The sequence below is a fragment of the Panicum virgatum genome, chromosome 2N (genome assembly GCF_016808335.1).
Source record: "Panicum virgatum strain AP13 chromosome 2N, P.virgatum_v5, whole genome shotgun sequence".
In the NCBI taxonomy this organism is placed as follows: Eukaryota; Viridiplantae; Streptophyta; class Magnoliopsida; order Poales; family Poaceae; genus Panicum; species Panicum virgatum.
Genome location: NC_053146.1, coordinates 68,484,497 through 68,510,525, shown reverse-complemented (window position 1 = coordinate 68,510,525; position 26,029 = coordinate 68,484,497). Strand labels below are relative to the sequence as shown.

Here is a 26,029-nt window from a genome sequence, read left to right as displayed (position 1 = left end):
CTCATTCTCATTGGATCCGTGACAAAAGATATAGTTATCTGACAACACTTAAAAAACCATATATACTATGGGCGTGCTAGGCTACATACACTGTATTGTGTACCCGGCCCCTAGATTCATTCATGACAATTCCAGCCATATTTTGATACCTCTTTACTGATTTTTTTACCAGCTGGTAGAAGTAATTACTAATTAATAGTTTTGGTAGTTCTACAAGGTAAAACAGATTAATAAAGAGGTACCAAAATATCAAGATTTGAGAATGTCAAGACCTCTCTCTATGCTTTTGTCTTGTTTGGTAGGACTATTACCCAGCTCCGACTCCGGCTATTTTGAAGGAGCTCTACCAAAAATTTTGTACGAGGAACCATTTTTAATGAAGAATAGAGAAGCCAGAGCTGCTTTGAAGGAGCCATAATTTGTGGCTCCTCCAAAACAATTCCGGATCCTTCTCTAGTGCCCCTCAATAGAACCCCTGCCAAACGGAGGCTCCCTTTGTGTCGCCGGTGCCTGAACAACACACACAAAAAAGAGTAATCCCTATAAAAGAGAATGGCCGTGCTGCTCTATTGTTCTAACTAGGACTACGTCATTGGCCACAAAAGTCTGTACACCATCCTGTGCCACACGAGATGGCCGGTGCTCGTGTCAAAATGCCGTGATGGAAAGCACGGGCCCATTTCTTCAAAAAAGAAAGCACGGGCCCCATCGTCCGGGCCACGACTGGGCAGGGTCCTTTCTGCCCGCCGGCCACGATCGCTCCTCCCACTGACACCCGGAGCCCACCGATCCCGGCAGCCCACGCGCAGGTAGCTGTCTCCGTATACTTCCGGCACGGGCCAGGGGCCCCGCCCGCCCGCCCGCCCGCCGCCGCCGCCACCCCGGCAGGCAGCACGCTGTTCTTACGCGTCCGCGAGACGGCGACGTGTGCTTCAAGCTCTTCACCCCCGCGAGGCCTCCTCCTCCCCTCATCTCTACGGCTTCGCCTATAAAAACTAGCTAGACTAGACGAGGGGAAGCTTCTCAGGTACGCCTGATCCCGCCGCCGTTTCCTCTGGCGCTCCCGCTCGACGAGCCTACATGGGCGTAGCACCAGCGGCGGGCGGTTTCGTCTTAGCCTTGGCTTCTTCCAGTTCCAGCTTCCGCTGCTGCTCCATCTAGCTGCCTCTACGCGCTCGCTTCCAGTGGCGGGAGCGCCCAATGGACGAGGAGATCGGCGGCGCCGCGCGGCAGGTAAGGGCTCCACCCACCCATCTCCTCTGGACCCGTTTGGGGGTGTTGCTCGGATTTCGTTCGATTTTGGTCGTCGCGCGATCCAGGAAGCGACGAGTTGCTGTGCGGGTCGCGTTCTGATTTTGCTCGATTTCGAGAGAGCGTCCAACCAAGTTGAAATCGCCTTTATTCGATTTTGATACGGCGATATGGAGCGGAGGACTGGGGTAGAAATTTGCCGGCGAATGCTAGATGACTGGTTGGGTTCATTCGTCCGTAGTATCATGTGATTGAATCGGGTCAACGTTTGGCTGCTGCTCGATGCTTGTACATGCTCACGGTGAAAACATGACCTGACCTGACCTGACCATTTTACCAACCAATAGTTTTCACTTTCACCCTTTTGCAGCGTTGACGCATCGTTATCGTATTTAGATTATTATTATTGGCATGTGTACATTTTTAATTTCGACATTTTAAAAAAAATGAATTCCCTAGAGCGAACGTCACTTTCTGTACTTTATGCTGCAATTATGCAGTTAACAACCACCGCAATGCATCAGCAGTTTTGGCTGGTGCCGCTGGAAATTTGATTATTAGTTTTGCTGAATTTGCGTTATCTTGCATTTGGGTACTCGATTGGTGCTGCTTCCTCACCACTGACGCTTCCTGCTGACAACTTGAATGCTTATTATGGTTGTTGTTTTGCAGGCTCAGTGGAAAAATTACTGCAAAACTCTCTCCCTGCTAGCGTTCCAGAGCTTAGGTGTGGTGTATGGAGACTTGAGTACGTCGCCTTTGTACGTCTATAGAAACTCATTGTCCGGAAGACTGAACGCCTACATTGACGAGACAACCATCTTTGGGTTGTTTTCTCTGATATTTTGGACTTTTACACTGGTTCCGCTGCTGAAGTACGTCATAATTGTATTGAGTGCGGATGATAATGGGGAGGGTAAGCAACTTAATTGCAATATATTGTGTTATTATTGATGCCTTTTGGAACTGTCAAGTTGTGTCACTGATTTTCTGATTGAAATGCATATGCTGAATTTCAAGCTAGTTTAGCTTCTTGAATTTCCAGAAAGTGCTAGCCTAACTTAGTACATGCAAAACTTCTACGATTAGGGTACTTATGGCATGGCTATACCGAAAAGGCTGTCTAGCAGTTGCTTTGTTTAGCTAAGTAGCATGTTTCTTTCTTCGATAGACATTTTACTGACCAAAATTAATGTGTTGCACAGGTGGACCATTTGCTTTGTACTCACTTCTTTGCAGGCATGCAAAATTCAGTTTGCTGCCAAACCAGCAAGCGGCAGATGAAGAGCTGTCAACATATTATCAGCCAGGCACTGATCGCACTGCGGTGTCCTCTCCATTCAAAAGGTTTCTAGAGAAGCACAGGAAGCTGCGGACCTGTTTACTTCTTTTTGTTCTGTTTAGTGCATGCATGGTGATAGGTGATGGTGTACTTACACCAACTATATCTGGTATGCATTTCATGTCCTAGATTCTTTAATTTAGTTATCTGGTACATTCTTCTCTCCTGTGACATCTAATGTTGTGCATAATGTAGTTTTGTCAGCCATCTCTGGATTACAAGACCCTGCCACAAGTGGATTATCAAATGGTATGCATTGGTTCTATGTTTTTTCTACTGTCTGTTGTTGTCTTTTAGCAACTCATTGTTGTAAAGTAATTTAGTCTAATCACGAGATTGTCTTGAGAAAGTGTTGCATCTAGCTTATAGAGCACCAGTTGGCTGAAGTTTAGTATATTAGTTTGGAATTCAACAACATGAACGGTTTTTCTTAGTTGATCTCCTAGATTTTAGGTAATGTGCTGAGGGGTTGCACTCAATCTGTAATTTAATGGCCTCGTGTTTTGCAATATAGATCTAGACAGCTTTTATTTATTGAATTGATACTACCTTCTTTGTTGTGATAATATGCTGAAAAAACTAATTCATTTTGATGTTCTAGTTGTATAATTTTTCTAACTTACTTGAATGGTAAACAGTTTGTCATCTATGATTTGTGAAAAATACTTAGATGAAACCTATCTCGGCAAATTATAATTCAACCTACAATTAAAATAGTTGAAGGGCCTTTAAATATACTCGAAATAGAACTTCATAATTTTGTTGGTATAAAAAAGGGCGTACCCAGTGCCGTAGGCTTCCCGCAATGTGCGGTGTCTGGGGAAGGGTTGTTTTTAAGCCCCAAGCCTTACCCACACAAATGTGCAGAGGCTGGGGCTCGAACCCGGGACCTTCCGGTTACAGACGGTAGGCTCTACCGCTGCACCAGGCCCGCCCTTCTCATAATTTTGTTGGTATGTGTTCAAGAAAACAGGTAAGTAGGACTGGAACATGGAAAATTTGGAAAACCTATCTGATATTTTTGAGATTTTTTTTTAGAGCTTGGATTTGATCTGGTAACTGGTAAGACCGCAAGACCTCGAATCAATTTGAACCTAAGCATCTCTAAATTTGCATCATATACTATTCATATTTCAACCAGACCGGGCATGAGTGTGAGTGTGCGACTTATCTTGACACAAGTATTGGCAATCTTTTGTATGTGTGCTTGTGCTCACATATCACAGAGAACTACATAAATGCAGAAATGTTGATTTGTGTGCGCAGGGATTTTGTGCATTAACATTATTAATTATAAACAATATGCATTATGCAATGCTTTCCTTTTTTAACTAGACATATTTTTGTGCTTTTCTTTCTTGATGAATGTATCGCCATCCTGATCAACTTGTTGGCACACAGGATGGATCGTATTCATTGCATGTGGTGTGCTTGTTGGTCTCTTTGCTCTGCAGCACCGAGGTACTCATAGGGTGGCATTCATATTTGCTCCGATTGTTGTGCTCTGGCTCTTGAGCATTGGTATCATTGGTCTATATAACATCATCCGCTGGAATCCTAGAATATTTGTTGCTCTTTCTCCACACTACATTGTAAAGTTTTTTAAGAAAACAGGAAGAGATGGTTGGATTTCTCTCGGCGGAGTACTTCTTGCCATCACAGGTGAACTCAAGTAGACCTGCTATCAGGCTGAATCTATTGTCTTATTCTTAGAATTAACTAATAGTAATCTTACGAATGGGTATCACACATGCAGGTACTGAAGCTATGTTTTCCGATCTTGGCCACTTCACTGCTGCATCTATCAGGGTATGAAGAATGGTTTATATGTTTGTCAAAGCCCAAATGGAATTTATGCATAATGCAGCTCTTGTCCTGCTTGCAGCTGGCTTTTGTTGGTGTCATATATCCCTGTCTTGTGCTGCAATATATGGGACAGGCTGCGTTTCTGTCTAAAAACATGCCAGCTGTCTATAACAGTTTTTATCTTTCTATTCCAAGTAAGCTTCAGAACACTAAACATTTTTGTGACTTATTGCTTCACATGTTACCAAAAAATAGTGTTGAATTATGTTGATCATGCTTGCAGGGCCTTTGTTTTGGCCTGGATTTGTCATAGCAACTCTTGCTGCAGTTGTGGGCAGCCAGGCTATTATATCTGCAACCTTTTCTATTGTTAAGCAGTGCCTTGCTCTGGGATGCTTTCCGCGAGTGAAGGTTGTGCATACGTCTCGGTGGATTCATGGCCAGATTTACATACCTGAGATAAATTGGATTCTGATGGTCCTCTGTTTAGCTGTGGCAGTTGGCTTCCGTGACATCACAGTGATAGGAAATGCTTATGGTAAGTATGACCCCTTCAGTTGTGCAGAAACCGGTGAATAATCCTTTCAAACACATGGGGGCTATATGGCACTTCCATTTTACAGCACGTGCATACCCTTCATTTCGTCCAGAACCTGCATTTTTAGGCATTCACAACTTTGCAATCCATGTCACAACCTCATATATAATTGAACATGGATTGCTATCACATAGTTGAACAATCCAAGAAATCTATAATTTCCAATAGGCGATAGTACTGTACTTGGCACCTTTTGAACATGAGCTGCTAATTTTCCTTTCGCTTCTTTTGAAACCAACGCTGCTAATTTTCTTAGGCTGTAAGTGGTGCTCATAACTTTGGAGATGGATAGGCAGTTTTTTCTAGCATCTTTGAATTTTTTCAGGAACACATTGATCTTCTGCCATCATATATGTTTCATGAATTCCTCATACAGGATGAACCATCACTAAACCTTGCTCCCTCCATCTGTGTGATCTCAGGTCTCGCATGCATCGCTGTGATGTTCGTGACCACCTGTCTGATGTCACTGGTCATCATCTTCGTGTGGCAGAAGAATGTCCTGATCTCCCTGTTATTCCTGGTATTCTTCGGGGCAATTGAAGCCGCCTACCTGTCCGCAGCAGTTATGAAGGTTCTCCAGGGAGGCTGGGCTCCGATCGCGCTTGCCTTCGTGTTCATGTCCATCATGTACGTGTGGCACTACGGCACGCGGCGGAAGTACATGTTCGACCTCCAGAACAAGGTCTCGATGAAGTGGATCCTGAACCTCGGCCCGAGCCTGGGGATCATGCGCGTGCCGGGGATCGGCCTCATCTACACCGAGCTGGTGACAGGCGTCCCGGCCATCTTCTCGCACTTCGTCACCAACCTGCCGGCGTTCCACCAGGTGCTGGTCTTCGTGTGCGTCAAGTCGGTGCCGGTGCCGTACGTGCCCATCGACGAGCGGTACCTGATCGGGCGGATCGGGCCCCGGGAGTACCGCATGTACCGGTGCATCGTCAGGTACGGGTACAAGGACGTGCAGAAGGACGACGAGAACTTCGAGAACCACCTGGTGATGAGCATCGCCAGGTTCATCCAGATGGAGGCCGAGGAGTCGACCTCGTCGGGGAGCTACGAGTCGTCGACGGAGGGGAGGATGGCGGTGGTGCACACCACCGACACGACGGGGACGGGGCTGGTGGTGAGGGACTCCACTGACGACGACGCTGCGGCAGCGGCAGGCACGTCTTCCCTGACCCGGAGCAGCAAGTCGGAGACGCTCCGGAGCCTTCAGGAAATCTATGAGCTGGAGAGCGCTGGCAACGTCAGCCGCCGGCGGAGGGTGCGGTTCCAGATCGACGAGGAGGAGCGGATCGACCCGCGGGTGAGGGACGAGTTGTCGGACCTCCTGGAGGCCAAGGAGGCCGGCGTGGCGTACATCATCGGCCACTCGTACGTCAAGGCGAGGAAGAACTCCAACTTCCTCAAGACGTTCGCCATCAACTACGCCTACTCGTTCCTCCGGAAGAACTGCAGGGGCCCGTCGGTGACGCTGCACATCCCCCACATCAGCCTCATCGAGGTGGGCATGATCTACTACGTGTAGAAGAGGAGACCTGACCTGCTGCGCAGCGGGACCCCTCAAAGCAGCGCGGATTTTGTGACGTGGCTGCGTTGAACTCAGCCTCCTGCCCAAGATGAGTATTTGATGTTTAGTTTTGTCTGTGCTTGTATATTTGTAATTCCATTGTTTGAATTCTGCAGCTTCGGTACCCTTGTAAATATGGATTGTGCTGGTCATGGAAAAATAAGCATTATCTTGGCTACAGATTTGACCAATATTTGTAATTTGACGCTCATTTAGACGGTGGTACCACTCTGACCGTCTCACGCGCCTCTGAACAAATCCGGCTAGCCAAATTGTTACAATCAGTGCCACGGGTCCACATGTCATAGAGGGACGCGGCCAAGCAGGCTACACTCTACAGAGATTCACACGGCCTAAGCTCGCTAGCTCGGTTGGTCGGGCACCCCGCGGCCGAGGTTCGATTCGTGTGGAGCGAATTTTCGATATGTGAGTAAAAAAATCTCCTTGTCTGTTTCCATATCCAAAACATGATTTGAGATTCGGTCTAACTCACAAGACGACGGACATCTGTGTACGGGTGGGACAGAGGTTTGGAGGTTTTCTTGATCTGTTGTGAGAAAGTCATTCTATCTCTCAAATAATGCCGTGGGGGCGGTCTTATCTCCGCATGTCAAATTTTTTTTTTCCGGCTCGATCGCACGGTGGTCCGGCCCGGCTGCATACCTCTGGTCCGACCAGACCAGATAAAGAGCCAGCCCAACGAGCCCGACCCGGTCGGTCTTCCTTCTTCCTCCAGTCTTCCTGCTGTCTAGAGCTCCTCGTCCCGTGCGGCGGCGACATGGCGGCGGCCGGCGACCTCTCCGATGAGGAGAAGCGGGCGATGCGGGGCAGCAAGTTCGCGCAGCTTCCTCCGCCTCCTTCCACCTCCCGCCCGCTGCCCAGGTATCGCGTCGGCCCCTTCTCTGTTACCTGCGTCCAGATCCACAGATAGCCCGATTCGAGCGTATCGTGCTGTTGCGCTTGCGGCGGCAACTAGATTTAGCTTGATTTTGTTGCGACGATCGCAGTTTAGCTTAGTTGGTCAGGTCAGATGGAAACTGCGTGCAGTTGAAGTAAAATTGCGCGTCTAAAATACTTCATGTAATTTGGTACTCGTACTATCGGTAGTTAGAATTTTTGTGCGAATGTGATATAGATTTTAGTTACAGTGATTGGGCTCTTTTAGTTTCATGTAACTCAAAATTCACATCAGATTATACTCAGGAGAGTCGGTGCAATGCTATTTTACATATATACACAAAACTAACAAAAACAGCAGAGCAAGTTGAAGCCTGAATGTGTACCTCGTGAAACATTGATCTGTACTGTGTCCAATGTTTCTAAAAGCGATGTACTAGGCACTTGTACTTTCAGCAAGCTTCTAAAGTAATGCCATGTTAAATAGAGAAACATTGGTATACTAAGACATAAAATTTGACATTATCTTGCAACCATAAGTTCCATGACCATGGTTCGTCAGTTTCCGTCCCTGTGTTTGTCCTACTTTCATACATGTTGGTCCAGTGATAAAGCCCCCCTCTCCCCCACTCTAACACCTGGGTTTTAGGGTCGGAGTGGCTAGAGGGGGTGGTCTAAGTTGGTACCAGAGCCAGGTCCCGGGTTCGAAACCCACCGGCCACGCATTTCTTCCGCTGCGCGATTTCCCCTGCGGGGTTCGCTGAGACCAGCAGCTAGCAGCCACAGGCGCGGCGCGGCGCGGCTCGGCTCGCTCGCCGTAGGGGGAATGTTGGTCCAGTGATAAAGCCCCCCCTCTCCCCCACTCTAACACCTGGGTTTTAGGGTCGGAGTGGCTAGAGGGGGTGGTCTAAGTATACTTATTAGTCTTAGATCAAACCCTGAACCTCTAGACAGAAAACCGCCTAGGTGCTAAGCGGTGTTGCTCCGCCTAGCGCCTAGACACTTCCTTTTCAACAGAGACCGTTGCAGATCTTATACTGGTAATATAAGTCACTTTAACAATATCGCTCTGTGAAAATCATATGATGTTTCCTGAATATTTCTCTTTTGGTAACGTGCATGACATTATGATATATACTACCAAATAGGATGGCGCATCCTGGGGGACCACTAACCACAAACAAGGCTGCTGCCTTAGCGAAATTCCTTGAGAGAAAACTTCAGCAACCTGATGGCTTGGACTCCCTGAACCCTGACCTTGTAAAACTTGCTGTGAAAAATGCAAAGGAAACCATAAAAGCTAGTAAGGGTACACTTCTCCCATTCCTCTATATGTACTCTGGAAAATATGTATTACATGAATTATCTTTTTATGGAGTGTATGATGGAACGGTAGTAGGCATAAATATACTGGTGACACTCATTTTTCTTTATTACTATGTGGCACTTGTTTTTATGACATAGGAGTATGAAATAAACCTCATCTTGAAGTTGCATCATCCATTTATCAGTTTCTTGCATGCTTGGTAAGTGTTGTTTGTACTATCTGTTTAATCTTCTTTCTATAATACAATGTGTTATTGACCTACATGGAAAGAAAAAAAAAGCTCAGATGAGACTGCCGCATACAGTGGTTTTAGCTTGTGTGAGACTTCATAACAATGTATGCCCGAAACAGTAAACACAAAATTCAGACATGAGACTAGATTGATTTTGCCATTTTACCCATCAATCTGCAGCTTGCTTAATATCAAATTGACTTCTAAGATAATATTTTTGTGGCAAACCTCCTTCACTGTTTTGTCATTCATGATGATTGCCAAGTTATTTCTCATATATCTTTGCAGCAGCAAAGTTGACTTACATCCCCTCGGAATAGGAGTGGATTTGCATTTTAATAACTTTATGTTGCTAATACAGGCGAGGCTTCAACTTCAGGAAGAGTAGTACGACATGTATCATCATTTGAGGATGTCTCTGAGGTACCTTTAGTGATTATGGCTTTTTTATACGAGTCCCCTAATTTGATTCAGCATTTAGCTTTTAAAATAACAGGATTCTGAAGATGAAACAGAAGTGAAGAGGATCAAAAGAAAAAGGAAAAATAAGGTATATCTCCTGAATCCTTCCTCACTTAAAATGTTCATTGAATTTTATTTGCATATATCCAGTTAGTTTAAGTGCGCAAGGTTCATTGGGTTGTATCTGATATAATCATTTGTATCATTCAGAAGGTTAAAGCTAATCAAGATGATGAACATCAGAGCAAGAAAAAGAAGAAGAAAAATAAAAAGAAAAAGGGCAAAGGTAATTCAATATAGCTTCTTTCACTCCTTGTTCTTTCATGCAAAAGAAATTGATGGGCAGATAGTCAATGAACTGAAACTAAGCCACTATGGCGTACTGTCAGAGTGTCACCTTAGTTCACCATGGAACCTTCTGTAGATAGTGGTCCATTGTGTTCTATTTGGCACCACCTCGCTAGAGAGCTCAGAGGTGCGTGGGCCAGCCAGGGTTTGAACTCTGGTCTCTGGGGTTCCAAGGTGAAACCGAGGGATATCTCTAGCCCATGTGACTTATAGTGTTCTCATGCCCCGGCCCAGATTAGATAATTGGACATTGCTATATGTGAAATAGTTTGATACCTGCACAATCATCTTTAGCAGATACAGCCTAAATGGAATATTCGTGTTTGTTTTTTTGTTTCTTTGTATTGACCACCATATTACTGTGGATACTCATCTACACACAGCACTTTGTGTATCTGATAATTTTCGTAATTGAATGCAGGTTGCTAATTATTCCATGCCTGAGAAAGAGTTAAAGAAGGAAAATTTGAAATCTTCATTATTTTTTTAAACTAGTATTAGGAAGCTACAAGCAGGCAGGTCTCGGCCGCAGAAGACAGAAGACAGGGAGGGGGAGCAATCATATATCCTCATTTTTGTTCCCACCTGCCATTCAGATTTCTTGTAAACTTACTGTGCCTGTCATAGGAGTACTGGAAGCTCCCATTTGCTGTAAAGGGCAGCTCAGCAACGATCCCTGTACCTGTATCAAGAGGGTAACTCACTTTACATGGGAATTGCCAGATTGTACAATTGAACCTAGCAGTCTGTTTGCAAATGCCATGAATACCATGAAAGTTTTCCCTCTGCTATAGCATGGTACGCTGATGATCATCAACTTCCCATTCATCTGTTGAGCTGTAGGTGTCTTTTTTACTGCATATATTTTCTACCAGTCACATGAAGGGCAAAACTTGACTGCCTCCTTGCCCTCAGGTGAAGAATTGCTGCTGCTCGACGTGTCTTTTCCAAGGATTATGAGAGAGATCCAGTGGCTGCCCCGATGAAGTTGTCAAGCTCAGCTCAGGCCTAGGCTGTTGTTTCCCGAGGAGTCAACATGTCTTAACCACGACAGCAGCCCAGCCATGCCCCTGGTGTAGCCTGCGCTACACTGCTAGTGCACAGTTGAAGCTACTCCACGTAGGATCTGTGTCTGCAGCCCTTGCTTGGGGCGGTAGCGCTGCTGCACCTGCAAATACTAGGAATTGGTGATTGCCCGTGCACCCCCAAATAATTGGTCGTAAAAATCTTGGCAAATAGATCAGGAGAGGAAACCGCAACCTGTTCATCCTATCCTCGGACTTGAATAACGAGAAGATTCAGTTCAGTCCAGACCCCAGAATACCAGATGGACCATTTTGCTGGTCCAATTTTGTTGGTTTCAGTTCTTCAAGAGAAAAAAAAATGTTTGTTTCCTCTCATGGGTGAAAGCCATTCGAAAGCAAACCAAACACGGTCCTTTGTTGCCATTTCGGGAGGGCGTGAGTGGACCGTGGCGCGGCCTGACACGTCGTCCCCGGCCTTGCCTGCCGGCGGAATCTCCCATCATCATGTGCTGCATGAACAGTGGCCCTGTCTATCCTTCTACCCCCATCGGCCTTGTTTGTTTTCTACACGCTATTCCATTTAAAAAAAATTATATGCATGGTGTACTAAATAAAGTCTATTTGCAAAACCTTTTCAGAAATGAGTGTAACTTTTCGCGACGAATCTAATGACGGTAATTAATCGGTGATTTACTATAGTGATTCTACAGTAACCATCCTCTAACCGCGCGGTCAAAGGCCTCATTAGATTCTTCAGGGTCGCTAGCGCGGAGGGTTCTGAAGTTGTTTTTGTAAACTGACTTTATTTGACACCGTAATTAGCAGTCAAACTGTCACTATTCAGTAGCACAGCACAAACCAAACGGGGTGAACTTGCTGCCCATCCCTCACACTACACCTGCGCCTTGTTTAGTTGCATAATTTAAAATTCCAATTTTTTTTCCGGCACCTGCATGGAGATTTAAATCTAAACGAAATAAACAACGCATTGCACAGTTTGCTTGTAAATCGCGAGACGAATCTAAAGAACCTAACTAGGCCATAATTAGACGCTAAATTGCTACAGTAATGCTACAGTAACAACCTCTAACGACGAATTAATTAGGCTCATTAGATTCGTCTCGCGATTTACAGACGAGTTCTGTAATTAATTTTATGATTAATTTATATTTAGTATTTCAAATATAGAAAAAATTCTTTCAAAATTTTTACACCTGCAGGCGCCGGTCCGGTCGGATCTCTGCCACTGCCAGGAGCCGGCCGAGGGGGGGAAAAGTCTCGCTACTTTTTCACCGGTGCTGGTACATGCTGTCACACTCGTCGGCTCCTGAGTGAACAATCACCTCGATGTCTCAGTCACGGTCATTGCATTGCTCGTGACATTCCCCACATCCACAGTAGCATGCTTGGTCGCTACCGATCAGCACTGCAACGTACGTATACTTGACTCCGAGTGGTTCCTTTCATCAGTCTCTGGACTTTATTTGGAGAAGTTTTCATCAGTCTCTACCGGTTTGTTGGTTGGTTGATCATGTCCACTGGTATATGGTATACTCCTACATGCATCTGAGCTACGACGACGACTCTTGCCTTCCATATTACAACATTCTAAAAAATAATTTAGATATTTTAGTTTTATTATTGCGACGTCTTTTACCAGTACACACATTACAACATTTATAAGATAGCATTCCAAAAGATACAAACTGTACAGAAAAGTATGTATTTAATTGCACTAGGCCTGTGTGAATAATTTTGTGGTATATATGAGTGTTGAATTAACAACATTGAAAACTATGTAACCTTATTCATTGTTCTATTTTGTCTAGTTCTTTTTTGAGCGTAAAGTCCACCACTAGCAGTCTCGTTGTCTAGATGCTTATGAAATCCTGAGTTTAGTCATGGCTAATAAGCATAGTTATTAGGATCGGACCGGAGATCAAACCGATGAGGCTATCGGTTCGCTGGTTCACTGGTCCAACCGTAAAGAACCGGTTAAACCGTTGGTTTGATAGTTTCGGAGCAGAGAATTGAACTGCCAACAAATACTTTCAAATCGGTGCAATATCATAATATGTAATGGATAATTAGCAATATTTAGTTGATCACATGTACAAATAAACTGTCAAATAACATAATCATATAAAAAAATTCAACACAAGTTCACAAAAGATGTGTCTTAATTTAATAAATTTTATAAGTTTTGGTGCTCTAGAGTTGTTTTAGGGACATATTAAAAATAAATATGTATGAAAAGATAATATATGTAGCATTTATGAATTAGAAAAAGGTTTAATTTAAATATTTACCATTATAAAACAATCTCAAATGCTAAAATGAAGTTTACCATTGCAACGAGCTCGTCAAAATAATCAAAATGAACATATTATTTGTCTAATTTGGAGCTCATATAAAGCCCCTATCAAAAACAGCCCGGTTCAATTGAAACCATCCATTCATCAGTTCCATAAAAAACGGCCGGTCCAATCAGTTTTTACTGGTCTGATTGCATGAACGGTTCGTCAAGCGAACCGAACCGCTATAGTCTATGGTTCGGTCTTTTATTGGTCAAACTGCCGGTCCGATCCGGTCCTAATAACTATGCTCATGAGATTATATATGCAGCACCATTGTCATTTAGAAAAAAGATATCAGTTCCTTTTTTTCCTTAAATATCTTTTCTCCAAGGAACATTCCAAAAAATAACTTAGGCCCTGCTTAGTCTCCAAAAAATTTCTACAGCACCCGTCACATCGAATCTTCGGATACATGCATGAAGCATTAAATGTAGTTGAAAAAAATAACTAATTACACAGTTTAACTATTTCATACGATATGAATATTTTAAACCTAATTGGTTTATGATTGGACACTAATTGCCAAGTAACAATGAAATGTGCTACGGTACCAAAACTCTCGCAAACTAAAAACAGCCTTAGATATTTTTGTTTTTATTGTTGTGAGGTCCTTTTAACCGTACACACATTGCAATCTTGGCAAATAGACCAGGAGAGGAAACCACATCCTGTGTTCATCCTATCATACGACTCAATTTTTTCCTGCGCTATAGTAACTTCGAATGTTTGACCATTAATTAAAAGTATTAAATGTAGATAACTGACAAAACGCATTCCATAACCTCCAGGTGAAATCGCGAGACGAATCTAATGAACCTAATTATGCAATGATTAGACAATGTCGTGCTATAGTAAACGATCTCTAATGACGGATTAATTAGGTTTAATATATTCGACTCGCGATTTTCCGTCCATCTATGTAATTAATTTTATAACTAGTCTAGATTTAATATTTTTAATTAGTGTTGTAAAAGCTCTCAGAATATTTTGCCCAAAATTTTTTGGGAACTAAACGCGCCCTGAAGTTCAGTCCAGACCCCAGAATACCAGATGGATCATTTTGCTGGCTCATTCAGCTGGTCCTTTTTTTTTTGAACACAGCTGGTCCTATTTTGTTGGTTTCAGTTCTTCAAGAGAATAAAAAATGTTTGTTTCCTCTCAAGGGTGAAAGCCATTCGAAAGCAAACCAAACACGGTCCTTTGTTGCCATTTCGGGAGGTCGAGAGTGGACCGGGGCGCGTCCTGGCCTTCCCTGCCGGCGGATTCTTCCAACATCATGTGCTGCGTGAACAGTGCCCCTGTCTATCCTTCTACCCCCCGTCAACTTGGCGCTGCCCATCCCTCACACGACACCTGGTCCGGTCCGTTCGGGTCGGGTCTCTGCCATTGCCAGGAGCCACCGGTGCTGGTACGTACATGCTGTCACGCTCGTCGGCTCCTGAGTGAACAATCACCTCGATGTCTCAGTCACGGTCAGTCTCGGTGCAGCAGGCCGGCACGGTATGGCGCCGGCGGCGATCGGCTGGGTGCTCGGCCACGACTTGGCGAGCGCGGCCGGGCACGTCTGGGGAGCGGCGCCGGGCCGGCGGTGATGATCGAGGTGCGCACGTGGGCGTGGCCGAGCTAGCGGCTCGATCGGCTGCCGGCGCCTTCTCGTACTCGCTGCTGCCCTCTCGTAAACGCAACCTTCCTCTGCGGGCGTGCGCGCCGTATGTCGCTGTGGCTGGCGCAACGCTGGAGCAGGGCCGTGCGGGCAGGCGCAATGCGGCAGCGACACGTTGCCCCAGGCCCTCTGCCACCCGCACGACCCTACTGTTCCCCTCTACTACGCAGCGCACCCAGCCGTCTCGATCGATGACCTTATCCATCTACTGTATCCCTCTATCTTGCATCCATTTCTTTTATTTTTTAATAAGACCGATCTCAGTGGAAGTTTCATGTACATAATTATCTTAACTGGAAACTAGATAATTGTGTCAGATGGATTTTATGGTGATGAAACTCTCCTCACATTCCATGAAACTCCATCCTTCTCTCTCCTTGCCACATCAACAAATTGATGATATTTAATGTCATGAAACTCTCCATGAAATCTCCATTAAAACTGGCCTAATAATAGCTGGCTCTACCGGTTGGTTGGTTGATCCTGTCCACTGGTATAGGCCATGTTTGTTTGCTCCGCGATACTCGTGCTACAAAAAGAATCTTCTATGCATGGAGTACTAAATGAAGTTTATTTGCAAAAAAATTTCACGGATGGGTGCAACTTTGCGCGACGAATCTAACGACGGTAATTAATTGATGATTGGCTACAGTGATGCTACAGTAACCGTCCTCTAATCTGCTTTTATTGTGGAACCCTAAGCCCTACGGTAATTAATTGATGATTGGCTACAGTGATGCTACAGTCGAAGGTCTCATTAGATTCGTCTCGCGAAGTAGCGCAGGGGTTGTGGAGTTAGTTTTGTAAACTGGCTTTATTTAGTATCTCTAATTAGTGGTCAAAGTTTATGCTACTTGTCTTACTGATCAAACCAAACATGGCCATGGTATACTCCTACATGCAGCTGAACTACGATGACGACCCTTGCCTGCCTCTTGCTGCACGCCGGGAGTGGTTGGTATAGTGTGGTAGCTACCTTTGCTGGTCGTATATATGCAATGCATGCATGATTCTATTCCACAAAGGAATACCGGTCGCAGAGAGAGAGAGTCATGCACAAGTGGCCTGAGCTGAAACGATGCGCTCATCATTCATTCTTCCATCCTGTGTGGAGGGAGCACTAGGCAGTGTAGAATTCAGTGGAGTAGCGTAGTAGACTGTACAAGCCAGCCAGCCGCCTCTGTATCGTATAGTCATCAGGAGGAGGGCTCATCAGCTTCGATCAGCTCCCCTTTTTGCAAGGGGGCTCTGCTCTCGTACTAGTCAGTTTTTGCTCCAACAAGCATGTGCCCGGCCGGACCTGTCAGCTTTAATCTGATCAGCCTTGAATCTTCCATATACTACTAGTACTTGTACTGACACTCATCTGCAGCTACCAATCCCCAGAACATAAACACAGGGATCCAGTAAACTACCCAGATAATATAATGACAGTGTTAGTTTCAGGCAGGCAGTAACTTAATTACTTCTAACTGTGTACCCACATAGGAGTACTTTTATCTTTCAATGATTGCTCGGTCAAATACACGCGTGGCATCGGGGATCAGGCAGCCTAACACGGTTCAATTCATGGGAACTTGGAGAAATAAAGGAAATGCTAGCTGCAGCTTCAGCAGCTCTCGGTGCCAATGCAAGCAATCATCTCTGTGTAATTGCATTGCCTCTTGTCTAATGATGGTGATGCTGACTGTTTATTGGGTACTGCATGCACTGCACTGTCCTCTTCGGTACTTGGTCGCTTTCCTTTGATTAATCGTCACGAACAGCATCACTTCGGGAGCACTTTGACCAATACAAGAACCTTGTCTAGTTTCCTTCCGGGCTTGGGGTTTGAACTCAAGTAGTCTGTAGTCTCACTGCTGCTTGTCTCATCTGCTCCGTGACACTATTGTTATATCTATGTACATGTACTACTTTGGTCACAAATAGGCCGGTGTAGTATTATTCGTTTTTTTAAAAAATGTACTGTAGTTTTGGGTTGTGTGCGGCCAACCATTCCAAACTTAAACTTTGACTACAATCACTATCTATGTTCCGAATTTAGATTTTTGTTTAAAAAAACTCGATTTTAGTAAAAATTTGTATCAAAAGTGGGTTCATAGCCCTATTTTTCATAGCCCGAGTTTGCTACATTACTGTTGAGGTGAATATATAAATTACTGTTTCGCCTCAACAGTATTTATATATTCAACATAAATTAGTAATTATGCTTTGAGGAGCGTGTCAAGGCCCAGTAATACATTTATTTTTAGCTAGAGGTTAATAGTTGTTAGCTCGAGTCCCCAGTTACTAGCCCTACAAAAAAAAAGCATTGGAAAAAAACGAAGGCTGGCAAGAATGCACAAATGCTGAGTCATAAACATAAGGGGCAAATCATAAGTATAAAAATTAGTTCCAGCAAGCAATGAAGCTCCCATAAACTGAAATTTAACGGGGAGTTCAAATTTGAAATGATGATTAAAGCAACTCCGGGACGGATCTTGTTTATTTCCTGACAGTACTTTTCACAATCGAACTCTGCCTCTCTCTTGCTTTATATTATTCAAACCACAAGTTGGTGAGACAAATGTGCATGCCCCAAGTGGTCTTTTTCTACCTTTTCTTAATTTTGTATAGTGAGCTTGTCTTGCATACTTCTAGCTACAGAGCCCCACTCCTCTTCCCCCCCCCCCCCCCCCCCAACACTTGTTCCTTCTATAAAAGAGGTCTAAACCCTAAAGTCAAAGTAGCGCAAAGGCCACCCACAAAACCCGGTGAAATGGACAACAACATGTGTCTTGTGTGCTGTGCTCCTTCCATCATAATTAGTACTACTTCTGGTCTCTCTGCAAATTAACAAACTTAATCACATTATTTATCAATTCTGGTAGTACATCTTGTCATAACATTATCTAAATAGAAAAAAGGATCTTGTCCTGGACATTATGTGGAACCTCCTAGTCCTTAGATTGTGCATGCCCCAACTGCCTTTTTCTCCCCGGCCTCAGTTGAAGACCACCTTCTCCTCCTCACACCTTTTCAGATGTCTAGCTAGCTAGGGCTTGACCTGGCCCCATGTTGCATTTCACAAGCCAGCATATATATGCCAAATTCACACGAGAGGCCCGGGGTAGGGGAAGTCAAGGTCACCAGAGATAAGATCCTGCGCACTCCACATGCATCCTCCTCTTGTCTAGTTTCATTTGTAGAAGCTATGGTCTTAGATGCAAGAATTGCTCCAAATGCAAGAATCCAAGTTCTCCATTGTTTTCATGAGCGGAAGTCAAGGATTTGTACACTCCAAGAACAACCTTTACAAGATGCTTCAAACTATGAAGATTAACGCGTCTTTCTTTGTTCTCACCCATGTATTAACTAAGCGATCACGTGTAATAATATTTACTTAGCTTAGGCTATTTATTTCAACGGCAGCAAGGATAGCACAAGCGGTTACTTCAGAAGGGGATGTGGATCCACATCATTTTTCTTCGAGTAAGATATTGAAGTTTAATTGGGGTCGTTTGAAAGGTCATCTCATCATACAAAAGATATTGAAGTTTAATTACCCGAGGAAAAATTAGGTGGGTAAAAAGGTGGTATCCCACTAGCTATGCCAATTCGTGTACATGTTCTCTCTTTTTTCGCACGCATGAATCACCTCACATGCCACACACTTAACAGTCGGTCGATTGACATCGTTGCTTCGTGCATTGGATGCATTACCTATGTAGCTCGACGTCCCTTTCCGGTTTGGCTCTCTCTCTCCATCTTTTTGACCCCCAAAAGCCACCGATTAGGCTCTTATTAAAAATGGCTCTAGAGAGACATGAAAGGGATAGTTCTCTTGTTTCCCGTTTAAATATCTCTCCTTTCGATAATTCCATTTGTTCGCATTTGAATCCCACCCCGGCACGCACATGCGGGCGCACTAGCTAATGTGTCGACTGCGTCCATTGCGAGTAGATTTTCTCCCTGAAATATAGTACAAATGCAGACGCTCACATACACGCTCACATAATTATCCCTATAAATATACGCACGCAACTCTACCCCTATGAGCATCTTCGAGAGACTGAGCCGGCCGATCCTCGAGATTGATAAAATAGCGCTGGTTAAATTTTGAAATAAATTCAGAAAAATATGAGTACTCGTGCCGAGTCTAGATCTTGAATCCAGATTGGCAGGTTACACCACAAGAAACCTTACCAGCTGAGCTACGCTCAATTCGGCCATTGCGAATAGATTATGCAGCAAGAGTGAGCTCAATGCGATTGGGTAGGGATAATGATCGTTGTTCATGGATTTGTCTGGCTCATGTTGCAAGGGAAAAGCAAGGTTCAACATGGAAAAGGAGTCAAAGAGGGGAGACCCACTGGACCCTCACCTCATGTGAGAGTCACTCAAGGCTGTACGCATGGAACCAAAGGAAAAACGTCAAAATATTGGCAGGAAATATATATATGGCATATGAGAAGAAGTGCCTGCCTGCCTTCTAGCACACATTTCACAATGTTGTTTCTATCTAACCACTCCATTTGAAAGTTTCTTATATTATATTATTATTACACTCAAGGAGGAGGCAACATTTTTCTTTAAAAAAAATTAGCTAGTTCTCATGTATTGCGCAAGCAAGCACATGCACACAAGAAAGCAAAGGCTCCATGCATATGGGCTCCAAAAAGCACATTATTATATTGTTGCGTAGCATTTTGACATGTATCATTGTAGCTACCGTGGTAGTATCTTGGAGTATAGATCACAATGTTTAAAAGGATCGATGCATGACTAGGTACGTATGTTCTGTTCTTTGTTGCCTCCCTTTTCTCATCAGTGGCAGGCATCTTTTCATAATCTTATTAGTTTGCGACACCCAGTACTCAGCACAAAATCATCACTACGTGCAAGGCAATATATATGTCCTGTGTAGGACCCAATTATTAAAGAGTTAATCTATCATGTTTTTCTTTTGAGCTTACTGTATTTTTTTCTTCTTCTGGGGCCTCTTGGTCCTTATAGCTGCAAAAGTTTGAAGCATTCCATGTCTAGGAGTATATTATATATATATACTATTAACTTGCAAGCACGTATCATTAAATCTTCATAAATGAAGTGTGTGGGTCTAATTAAGGTGATGACATTCTAGCTATCGTTTCCAATAACACACATTTAATTTGCCACAACATTCCTTCCACTGGTCCTAAGGTTAGGGCACACAAATCCAAACACAGCCCTTGGAGAGAAGAGAAGAGAGATGCATACAAACATGCATGCCTCCAAGCTCCATTTAAATACCACCCCTCCCTCCCTCACTTGTGACCACTACACTAGTACACTACACAAAAACCTCAACCAAGCAAGCAGTCAAGCTGCTAGAGGTAGCTCCCAGCCACTACATACAGCATCCATCCAGCTAAAGCCTAGCAGCTCACTCGTGCCATGAACACTCGAGGCAGTGGCAGCAGCAGCGGCGGCGGCAACCCGACCCTCATGGCCTTCTCCGAGCATCCAAAGCCGGCGTCGGGCCAGCCGCAGCCGTCCCCGCCGTCGTCGCCGAGCGAGCGGCCGCCAGCGGGGCGCGGCCGCCGGCGCGCGCAAGAGCCCGGGCGGTTCCTGGGCGTGCGTCGCCGGCCGTGGGGCCGGTACGCGGCGGAGATACGCGACCCGACGACCAAGGAGCGGCATTGGCTGGGCACGTTCGACACCGCGCAGGAGGCGGCGCTGGCCTACGACCGCGCCGCGCTGTCCATGAAGGGCGCGCAGGCGCGCACCAACTTCGTGTACACGCACGCCGCTTACAACTACCCCCCGTTCCTGGCGCCGTTCCACGCGCAGCCGTCGTCGTACGCGCACGCGCCGTCGTCCGTGCAGTACGGCGGCGCGGGCGCGCCGCACATTGGCTCGTACCACCACCACCACCACCACTACCAGGCTTCGGCGGCGGGGTCCGGCGGCGCCTCCTCGTCGTCGGGGGAGTGCTCGGTGCCGGTGGCCGTGGATCGCGCCGACGGCACGCTGCTGATGGACCGCAACGGGCACGACTTCCTGTTCGCGAGCGCGGACGACAACTCCGGGTACCTGAGCAGCGTGGTCCCGGAGAGCTGCCTCCGGCCGCGGAGCAGCGCTGCGGCGGTGGAGGACCTGCGTCGGTACTCGGACGCGGACGCCTACGGGATGGGGATGGGGCTCCGGGAGGACGTCGACGACCTGGCGCAGATGGTGGCCGGGTTCTGGGGCGGCTCCGGCGGCGACGCGGACCAGCTGTGCGGCCCGTCCGGCGGCGGGGACATGGTGGCGTCGTCGCAGGGGTCGGACGGCTACTCGCCCTTCAGCTTCCTCTCCCACTGATGATGAGCTGCCGCGCGCGCATTGCATTGCTTTGCTCTCAATTAGTTTGCTTGTGATGATGATCGATCTTGATTCCTGGTTGTTTCGAGCGCTCGATCAGTGAGTGAGTAGTATAGATCAGTGTTAACTAGCATTTAGCCATCAGCAGCAGTAGTAGAGAAAGACGATCTAGTGGCTTGGCGCCCTAGTTTGTCGTTCATCATGTACTTTTAGGCTCTTCATTCGATCAGTCGTCTTCTAGTACTACTACCAGTACGTACGGAGTTTCATCTTTCATGCATGGATGATGGACATTCCTAGCTTGCAGCTCGATAGATTGATCAAGCTTAATTTGCTTGCTGCTTCATTATTGGAAATCATTTGGAAACTATAGCTAGCAGTAGACATTCTAGAGAGTAGAGCGGGCGCCAGTAGCAGGTCGCAGCTGGTACATGTGTGTCTGACGCGTGACCTGCAGGAGAAACCTTCGGCGAGCCTGCCGGATTCAGTCAGTGTTGAGATGAGGAACATGAAGTACCAAAAAGTTGGGGTCCGAAGGGGGGAAGCAAAGCTTGCAGCAGGGTGGGACAGCTCAACGGAAAGCTCAAGCTCCCTGGACAAGTGTCGAGATAGGAACCCCTCTGGTGGTCAGGGTACTTGCATTCTACCGATTCTTGGAGCCCAAATCCTCAATGCAGGCAGGGAACACTGTTTATAACATAGACCGGCGTCCCTTCTCTTCCTCGCAACTGGCAGCCCGCACCCCCGCCTTTCTCGCGGCTGGCAGCCGGCGCTCCCCTTCTTCTTCGGTATCCCCTTCTTCTCTCACCATATAAATTTCAGTTCCACTCTGTTGTCATCCAAACAAGAATTGAATTAGGTTGCTTCCTAAGATTCCAAAAGGTAGTTTCTATTCATCGTAACAACAGAATTGGAATTGTGGTCATTTCAATACCATGAATGATTTGGTATTGACTTCAATTCAATACACCATACCCTCCAATATCAATATCCAAACGGACCCTCAGTTAAATTACACTAGCCTATCAACCCATGCTTCTGCACGGGCTAATTAGAATTATTTTTAAATAAGACTTATAGATAACAATTATAATTATTTATTTCGCGCCCTCTTTCATCTATTAAATAATCTAACACATACTCAAAAATACATATTTATCATTATTCAGTTGCAATATATTTTATTTTGTATCATACCTCCACATGTGTTTTATATATATTTAATTGGACCAATTTTTGTGAATTGATATTTTTATCTCTTCCATCATAATTCATAGATCAATACATATGACACATATTGTGGGTAGTATTTTTATATGAGCAATAACATAAATAATATATTAATAATGATAGAAATAATAATTTAGAATTTCTATTGACACACTTTAATATTTTGTTATAATTATACAATTTAGATTCATATTTAGGGGTTAATTTAACTTTGAATGATGACATAATTGATAAGCTATATGCAAATTTAAAGGATTATTTGCATTATTTTTATAATGGTATAGGTGGGCAATTTACATGAAGATTAGGGGTTTACTTTAGGTTTTTAATAATGGCAGAGTGGGTAATTTAGAGATATGTTTAAGGGTTACTTTAATCTATTTTTATAATGGCAGATGTGGGTAATTTATTAGAAAAGATAACAAATCCAATGACTGTTATGATTAGAGTCGTCGGATTGATTGCGAGATGTTTCTGTTTTTTGTGAGAATTTTTAGTATTTCTCTATTTTCTAAGACTATCCACCTAGGATCCTACTCCCTCCATTCCAAAATAAACGCAATTCTAAGACTAGACATGCAAACCAATGTATGGTGTGAAATTACAAAAATACCCCTTGTCTTTTTTGTAAGAAGACTCCGAAAACTCTTGTTTTTCTATAGTAGTTGGGTCAAAGTAGCATTTTTTGTGGGACAAATCTCAAACTCTAGATGTGCAATTATTTTCGGACGGAGGGAGTAGGTGGCTTCATGTGAAGGCTTCAAAGGAGTCTACAATTAGTAATAGTAAAATGACGTAGGCAAGTTGGTTCAACTGTCCATTGGACTAAAATCACCTACAAGGCCCGATGGCCCATTCAATAGTTAGGCCGGTTCAACTGCCCATTGGGCTCTAAACCACTTACATGGCCCAGTGGCCCATTCAATGGTTAGGCTGGATCAACTGCCCATTCGGTTGAACCACTTACATGGCCACTTACCATCCATCCGCTGGTGCCCGCCTAGCCCCAGTGAAGCACGTGGCCTACCTACTACGTGCATGGTGATGGTAGGTAGGTACGTGTTACATGCTTATATGTGATCGGCTGATAAAAGGGAAGTAAATAAGAAATGGTATATCCAAAGTCAGTCGATCGAAATTTTAATTTCTCTAATACATATATAGTATTCAAAATAAATTGACATTGGGAGATCAAGGCAAGGCAACAACAACATACATTGAACAATTGATCAAATTTTCTATTATTTACATGTTGTACATGTTGATTTCCTTTCTTTTATGTCATCTTAAGAGGGATTACACAATTTTGCAACATACATCCATAATATTTTAATAGTAAATAATATATTAATGTTATTTATTCTTGGTATCAAAGTCAATACAATTTGAAGATTGTGGTGCATACAGTGATTGAAATTTGCTAATAAACTGAAAGAGCTATGACTATAAGAAGGTATCACTAAAGTTGATGTCTTCTCCTGTAGCAGGTTACCAAGAAATTTGAGTATATGAGCGTTTGGGAGACCCTCTTTTGGAATTCAAGCATGCATATAATTACATTCAAAATGACACATTGTTAGCTGCATGTAAATAAATAATTAGTAACATGCTTTAATGAGATTGGATCATTACTTGCAACGATTCCTTGATAGTGTAGTGCAGGTTTGTTGTGTCTCATCAATTGGTTGATGATAAAGAATACCCTGGGCACATATCAATTATTTATTTTTCTAGGAGCAAGGTTAGTTTATTGAATGACTGAAATTGACTAAAGATTCATTGCCAAATTTCCTCACAGTTGTAGATGTTATTGCGATGACTTGGGACTTTGTCCTATCATAGACTTTCCCAACTTTGTCTCCCCAAAATCTAACTTTAACTTCTTGATCACTCCAAATTTAAAATTAAAAAAATGCAATTCAAGATGTGCATGTACATCGGTAGGGAAACTTAGGTATTTAAATATCTGACAGCTCAATAAATTGTTCGAGGGGCACTATTGGCTATTTTTTGTTCAATAGGAATGCTGGTTCCATGCACGCAAACATCGAAGGTCCATTGCCATTCTTTGCTGAAAAGAGAGAATTAACGTCCTACCCGATTAGGAGCACAACATCACGAATTTTTGTTAATCCGAAGTTTGTCATGATTTCTTCTACTTGTGTGCTGCAACTCCTATAACATCTATGGGATAAATATGAACTATTATTATATGGCTGTTGAATGAGAGAAATAGTGTAAAAATATAAAGTCAGTGATGTTACATGATAGATACATGTCTGCATTTATTCTTTCAGAAAGCATATTAGTGTTGATGAACTTGAAACTAACTTGGGAATGTCTTCGGTATCTTTGATCTTTTTTAGAGTAGTTGTCGGCATGAAGTTGAGTACTCATCATTTTCCATTATTGGCCGATATTTCTATGTTGTTGCAGGTGTGACTCTTACATTTGCAATGATGTACACATTACCTTCCTCAATCAGTGGTTTGAACTTTTCCATATGGGACTTATTGATAACTCCATGCATTATGGTCCCCTAATTTATCATCATCACTAAAAATTTGTGTAAACTACAAATAATCTAAAAAATAGCAAGAAAAGACAAACAAGCCAAGACAGGGAGCGGATCTCCAATGGCGTCCCCGGCCTGTACTATTAATCCTATACAATCTACAAGCAAGAAACTATACTGCTACTTCGCTCTGGGATGCTTTTCCTAGCGCTCTTTTGCGGCGAGCTACCATAAGCCCCACAAAAGATGACGTGATGTCCATAGCTTCCAGTATTCCAGGTATCACAAACTGCAAATTCATTCAGACAAACGGAACATTAGCAAAACAATCACCAAGAAGCTTTTACTACTTGAGAACATAGACACTGTACATGCATGCAAATTCATTCAGACAAACTGAACATTATTAGCAAAACAGTCAAATTAAGAAGCTTTTACTAGCTACTTTCAGAACATCTTACTATTACTTATTGGAGGCTCCTTTGAAACCTCCACGTGAAGCCACCTAGGATCCTAGGTGGACACTCTAAAAAAATAGAGAAGTCCTAGAAATTCCCACGAAAATCAGAAACATCTGGCCATCCATCTGACTACTCTAATCATAATAGTCATTAGATCTATTATCTTTTTTAATAAATTACCCACCTCTGTCATTATAAAAATAGACTAAAGCAACCCCTAAACATGTATCTAAATGACCCACCTCTGCCATTATTAAAAAACATAAAGTAACTCCTAATCTTCGTGTAAATTACCCACCTATGCCATTAAAAAAATGATGCAAAAAAGCCCCTAATTTGTATATATATCCAACTATGTTATTATTAAAATTTAAAGTAACCCCTAAATTTGAGTCTAAATTATATAATTATAATAAAATATTAAAGTATATCAATATAAAATTCTAAATTAATATTTCTATCATTATTGTATTATTATGTATATAAAACTACTACCCATGATAAGTATCATTGTGTATTCATGTACGATGAAAGAGATAAGAACACTAATACATAAATAAATAGTTGAATTAAATATATATGTCAAACACACATGGAGATGTCGTGCAAAATGAAATC

General features: G+C 43.7%; 3 protein-coding genes across 5 annotated transcripts; all 3 read left to right on the top strand.

The window, feature by feature from the left end:
- Positions 1 to 893: 893 nt before the first annotated feature.
- LOC120662130 (potassium transporter 7-like) lies at positions 894 to 6,761 on the top strand. Its single transcript, XM_039941238.1, has 9 exons — positions 894 to 1,233; positions 1,924 to 2,167; positions 2,457 to 2,702; positions 2,789 to 2,842; positions 3,995 to 4,255; positions 4,350 to 4,402; positions 4,479 to 4,593; positions 4,683 to 4,937; positions 5,420 to 6,761. Exons 1-9 carry the CDS (start codon positions 1,201 to 1,203, stop codon positions 6,526 to 6,528), a joined length of 2,370 nt encoding a protein of 789 aa, XP_039797172.1. The 5' UTR covers positions 894 to 1,200; the 3' UTR covers positions 6,529 to 6,761.
- A 510-nt stretch (positions 6,762 to 7,271) lies between these two features.
- On the top strand, positions 7,272 to 10,667 carry LOC120662131. 3 transcript variants are annotated; one of them, XM_039941242.1, is made up of 6 exons: positions 7,272 to 7,452; positions 8,616 to 8,770; positions 9,388 to 9,449; positions 9,523 to 9,576; positions 9,699 to 9,774; positions 10,258 to 10,667. In XM_039941242.1, the coding sequence occupies exons 1-6, from the start codon at positions 7,349 to 7,351 to the stop codon at positions 10,263 to 10,265; spliced, it is 459 nt and encodes a 152-aa protein (XP_039797176.1). In that variant the 5' UTR covers positions 7,272 to 7,348; the 3' UTR covers positions 10,266 to 10,667. The 3 variants fall into 3 exon arrangements, with proteins under 3 accessions (XP_039797176.1, XP_039797174.1, XP_039797173.1); XM_039941240.1 differs by having other exon boundaries at positions 8,616 to 8,776; positions 9,702 to 9,774; XM_039941239.1 differs by having other exon boundaries at positions 7,273 to 7,452; positions 8,616 to 8,776.
- A 9,538-nt stretch (positions 10,668 to 20,205) lies between these two features.
- LOC120659039 (ethylene-responsive transcription factor FZP-like) lies at positions 20,206 to 21,503 on the top strand. Its single transcript, XM_039937113.1, has one exon. It carries the CDS (start codon positions 20,297 to 20,299, stop codon positions 21,203 to 21,205), a length of 909 nt encoding a protein of 302 aa, XP_039793047.1. The 5' UTR covers positions 20,206 to 20,296; the 3' UTR covers positions 21,206 to 21,503.
- The last annotated feature ends 4,526 nt before the right edge of the window (positions 21,504 to 26,029 follow it).

Coding starts and splice junctions, on each gene's coding strand:
- LOC120662130 (XM_039941238.1), top strand. CDS start 1,201: ATGGACGAGGAGATCGGCGGCGCCGCGCGGCAG. Junction 2,843..3,994: donor CACAAGTGGATTATCAAATG/GTATGCATTGGT, acceptor GTTGGCACACAG/GATGGATCGTATTCATTGCA. Junction 4,594..4,682: donor TTTTTATCTTTCTATTCCAA/GTAAGCTTCAGA, acceptor TCATGCTTGCAG/GGCCTTTGTTTTGGCCTGGA.
- LOC120662131 (XM_039941239.1), top strand. CDS start 7,349: ATGGCGGCGGCCGGCGACCTCTCCGATGAGGAGAAGCGGGCGATGCGG. Junction 8,777..9,387: donor AACCATAAAAGCTAGTAAGG/GTACACTTCTCC, acceptor TTGCTAATACAG/GCGAGGCTTCAACTTCAGGA. Junction 9,450..9,522: donor CATTTGAGGATGTCTCTGAG/GTACCTTTAGTG, acceptor TTAAAATAACAG/GATTCTGAAGATGAAACAGA.
- LOC120659039 (XM_039937113.1), top strand. CDS start 20,297: ATGAACACTCGAGGCAGTGGCAGCAGCAGCGGCGGCGGCAACCCGACC.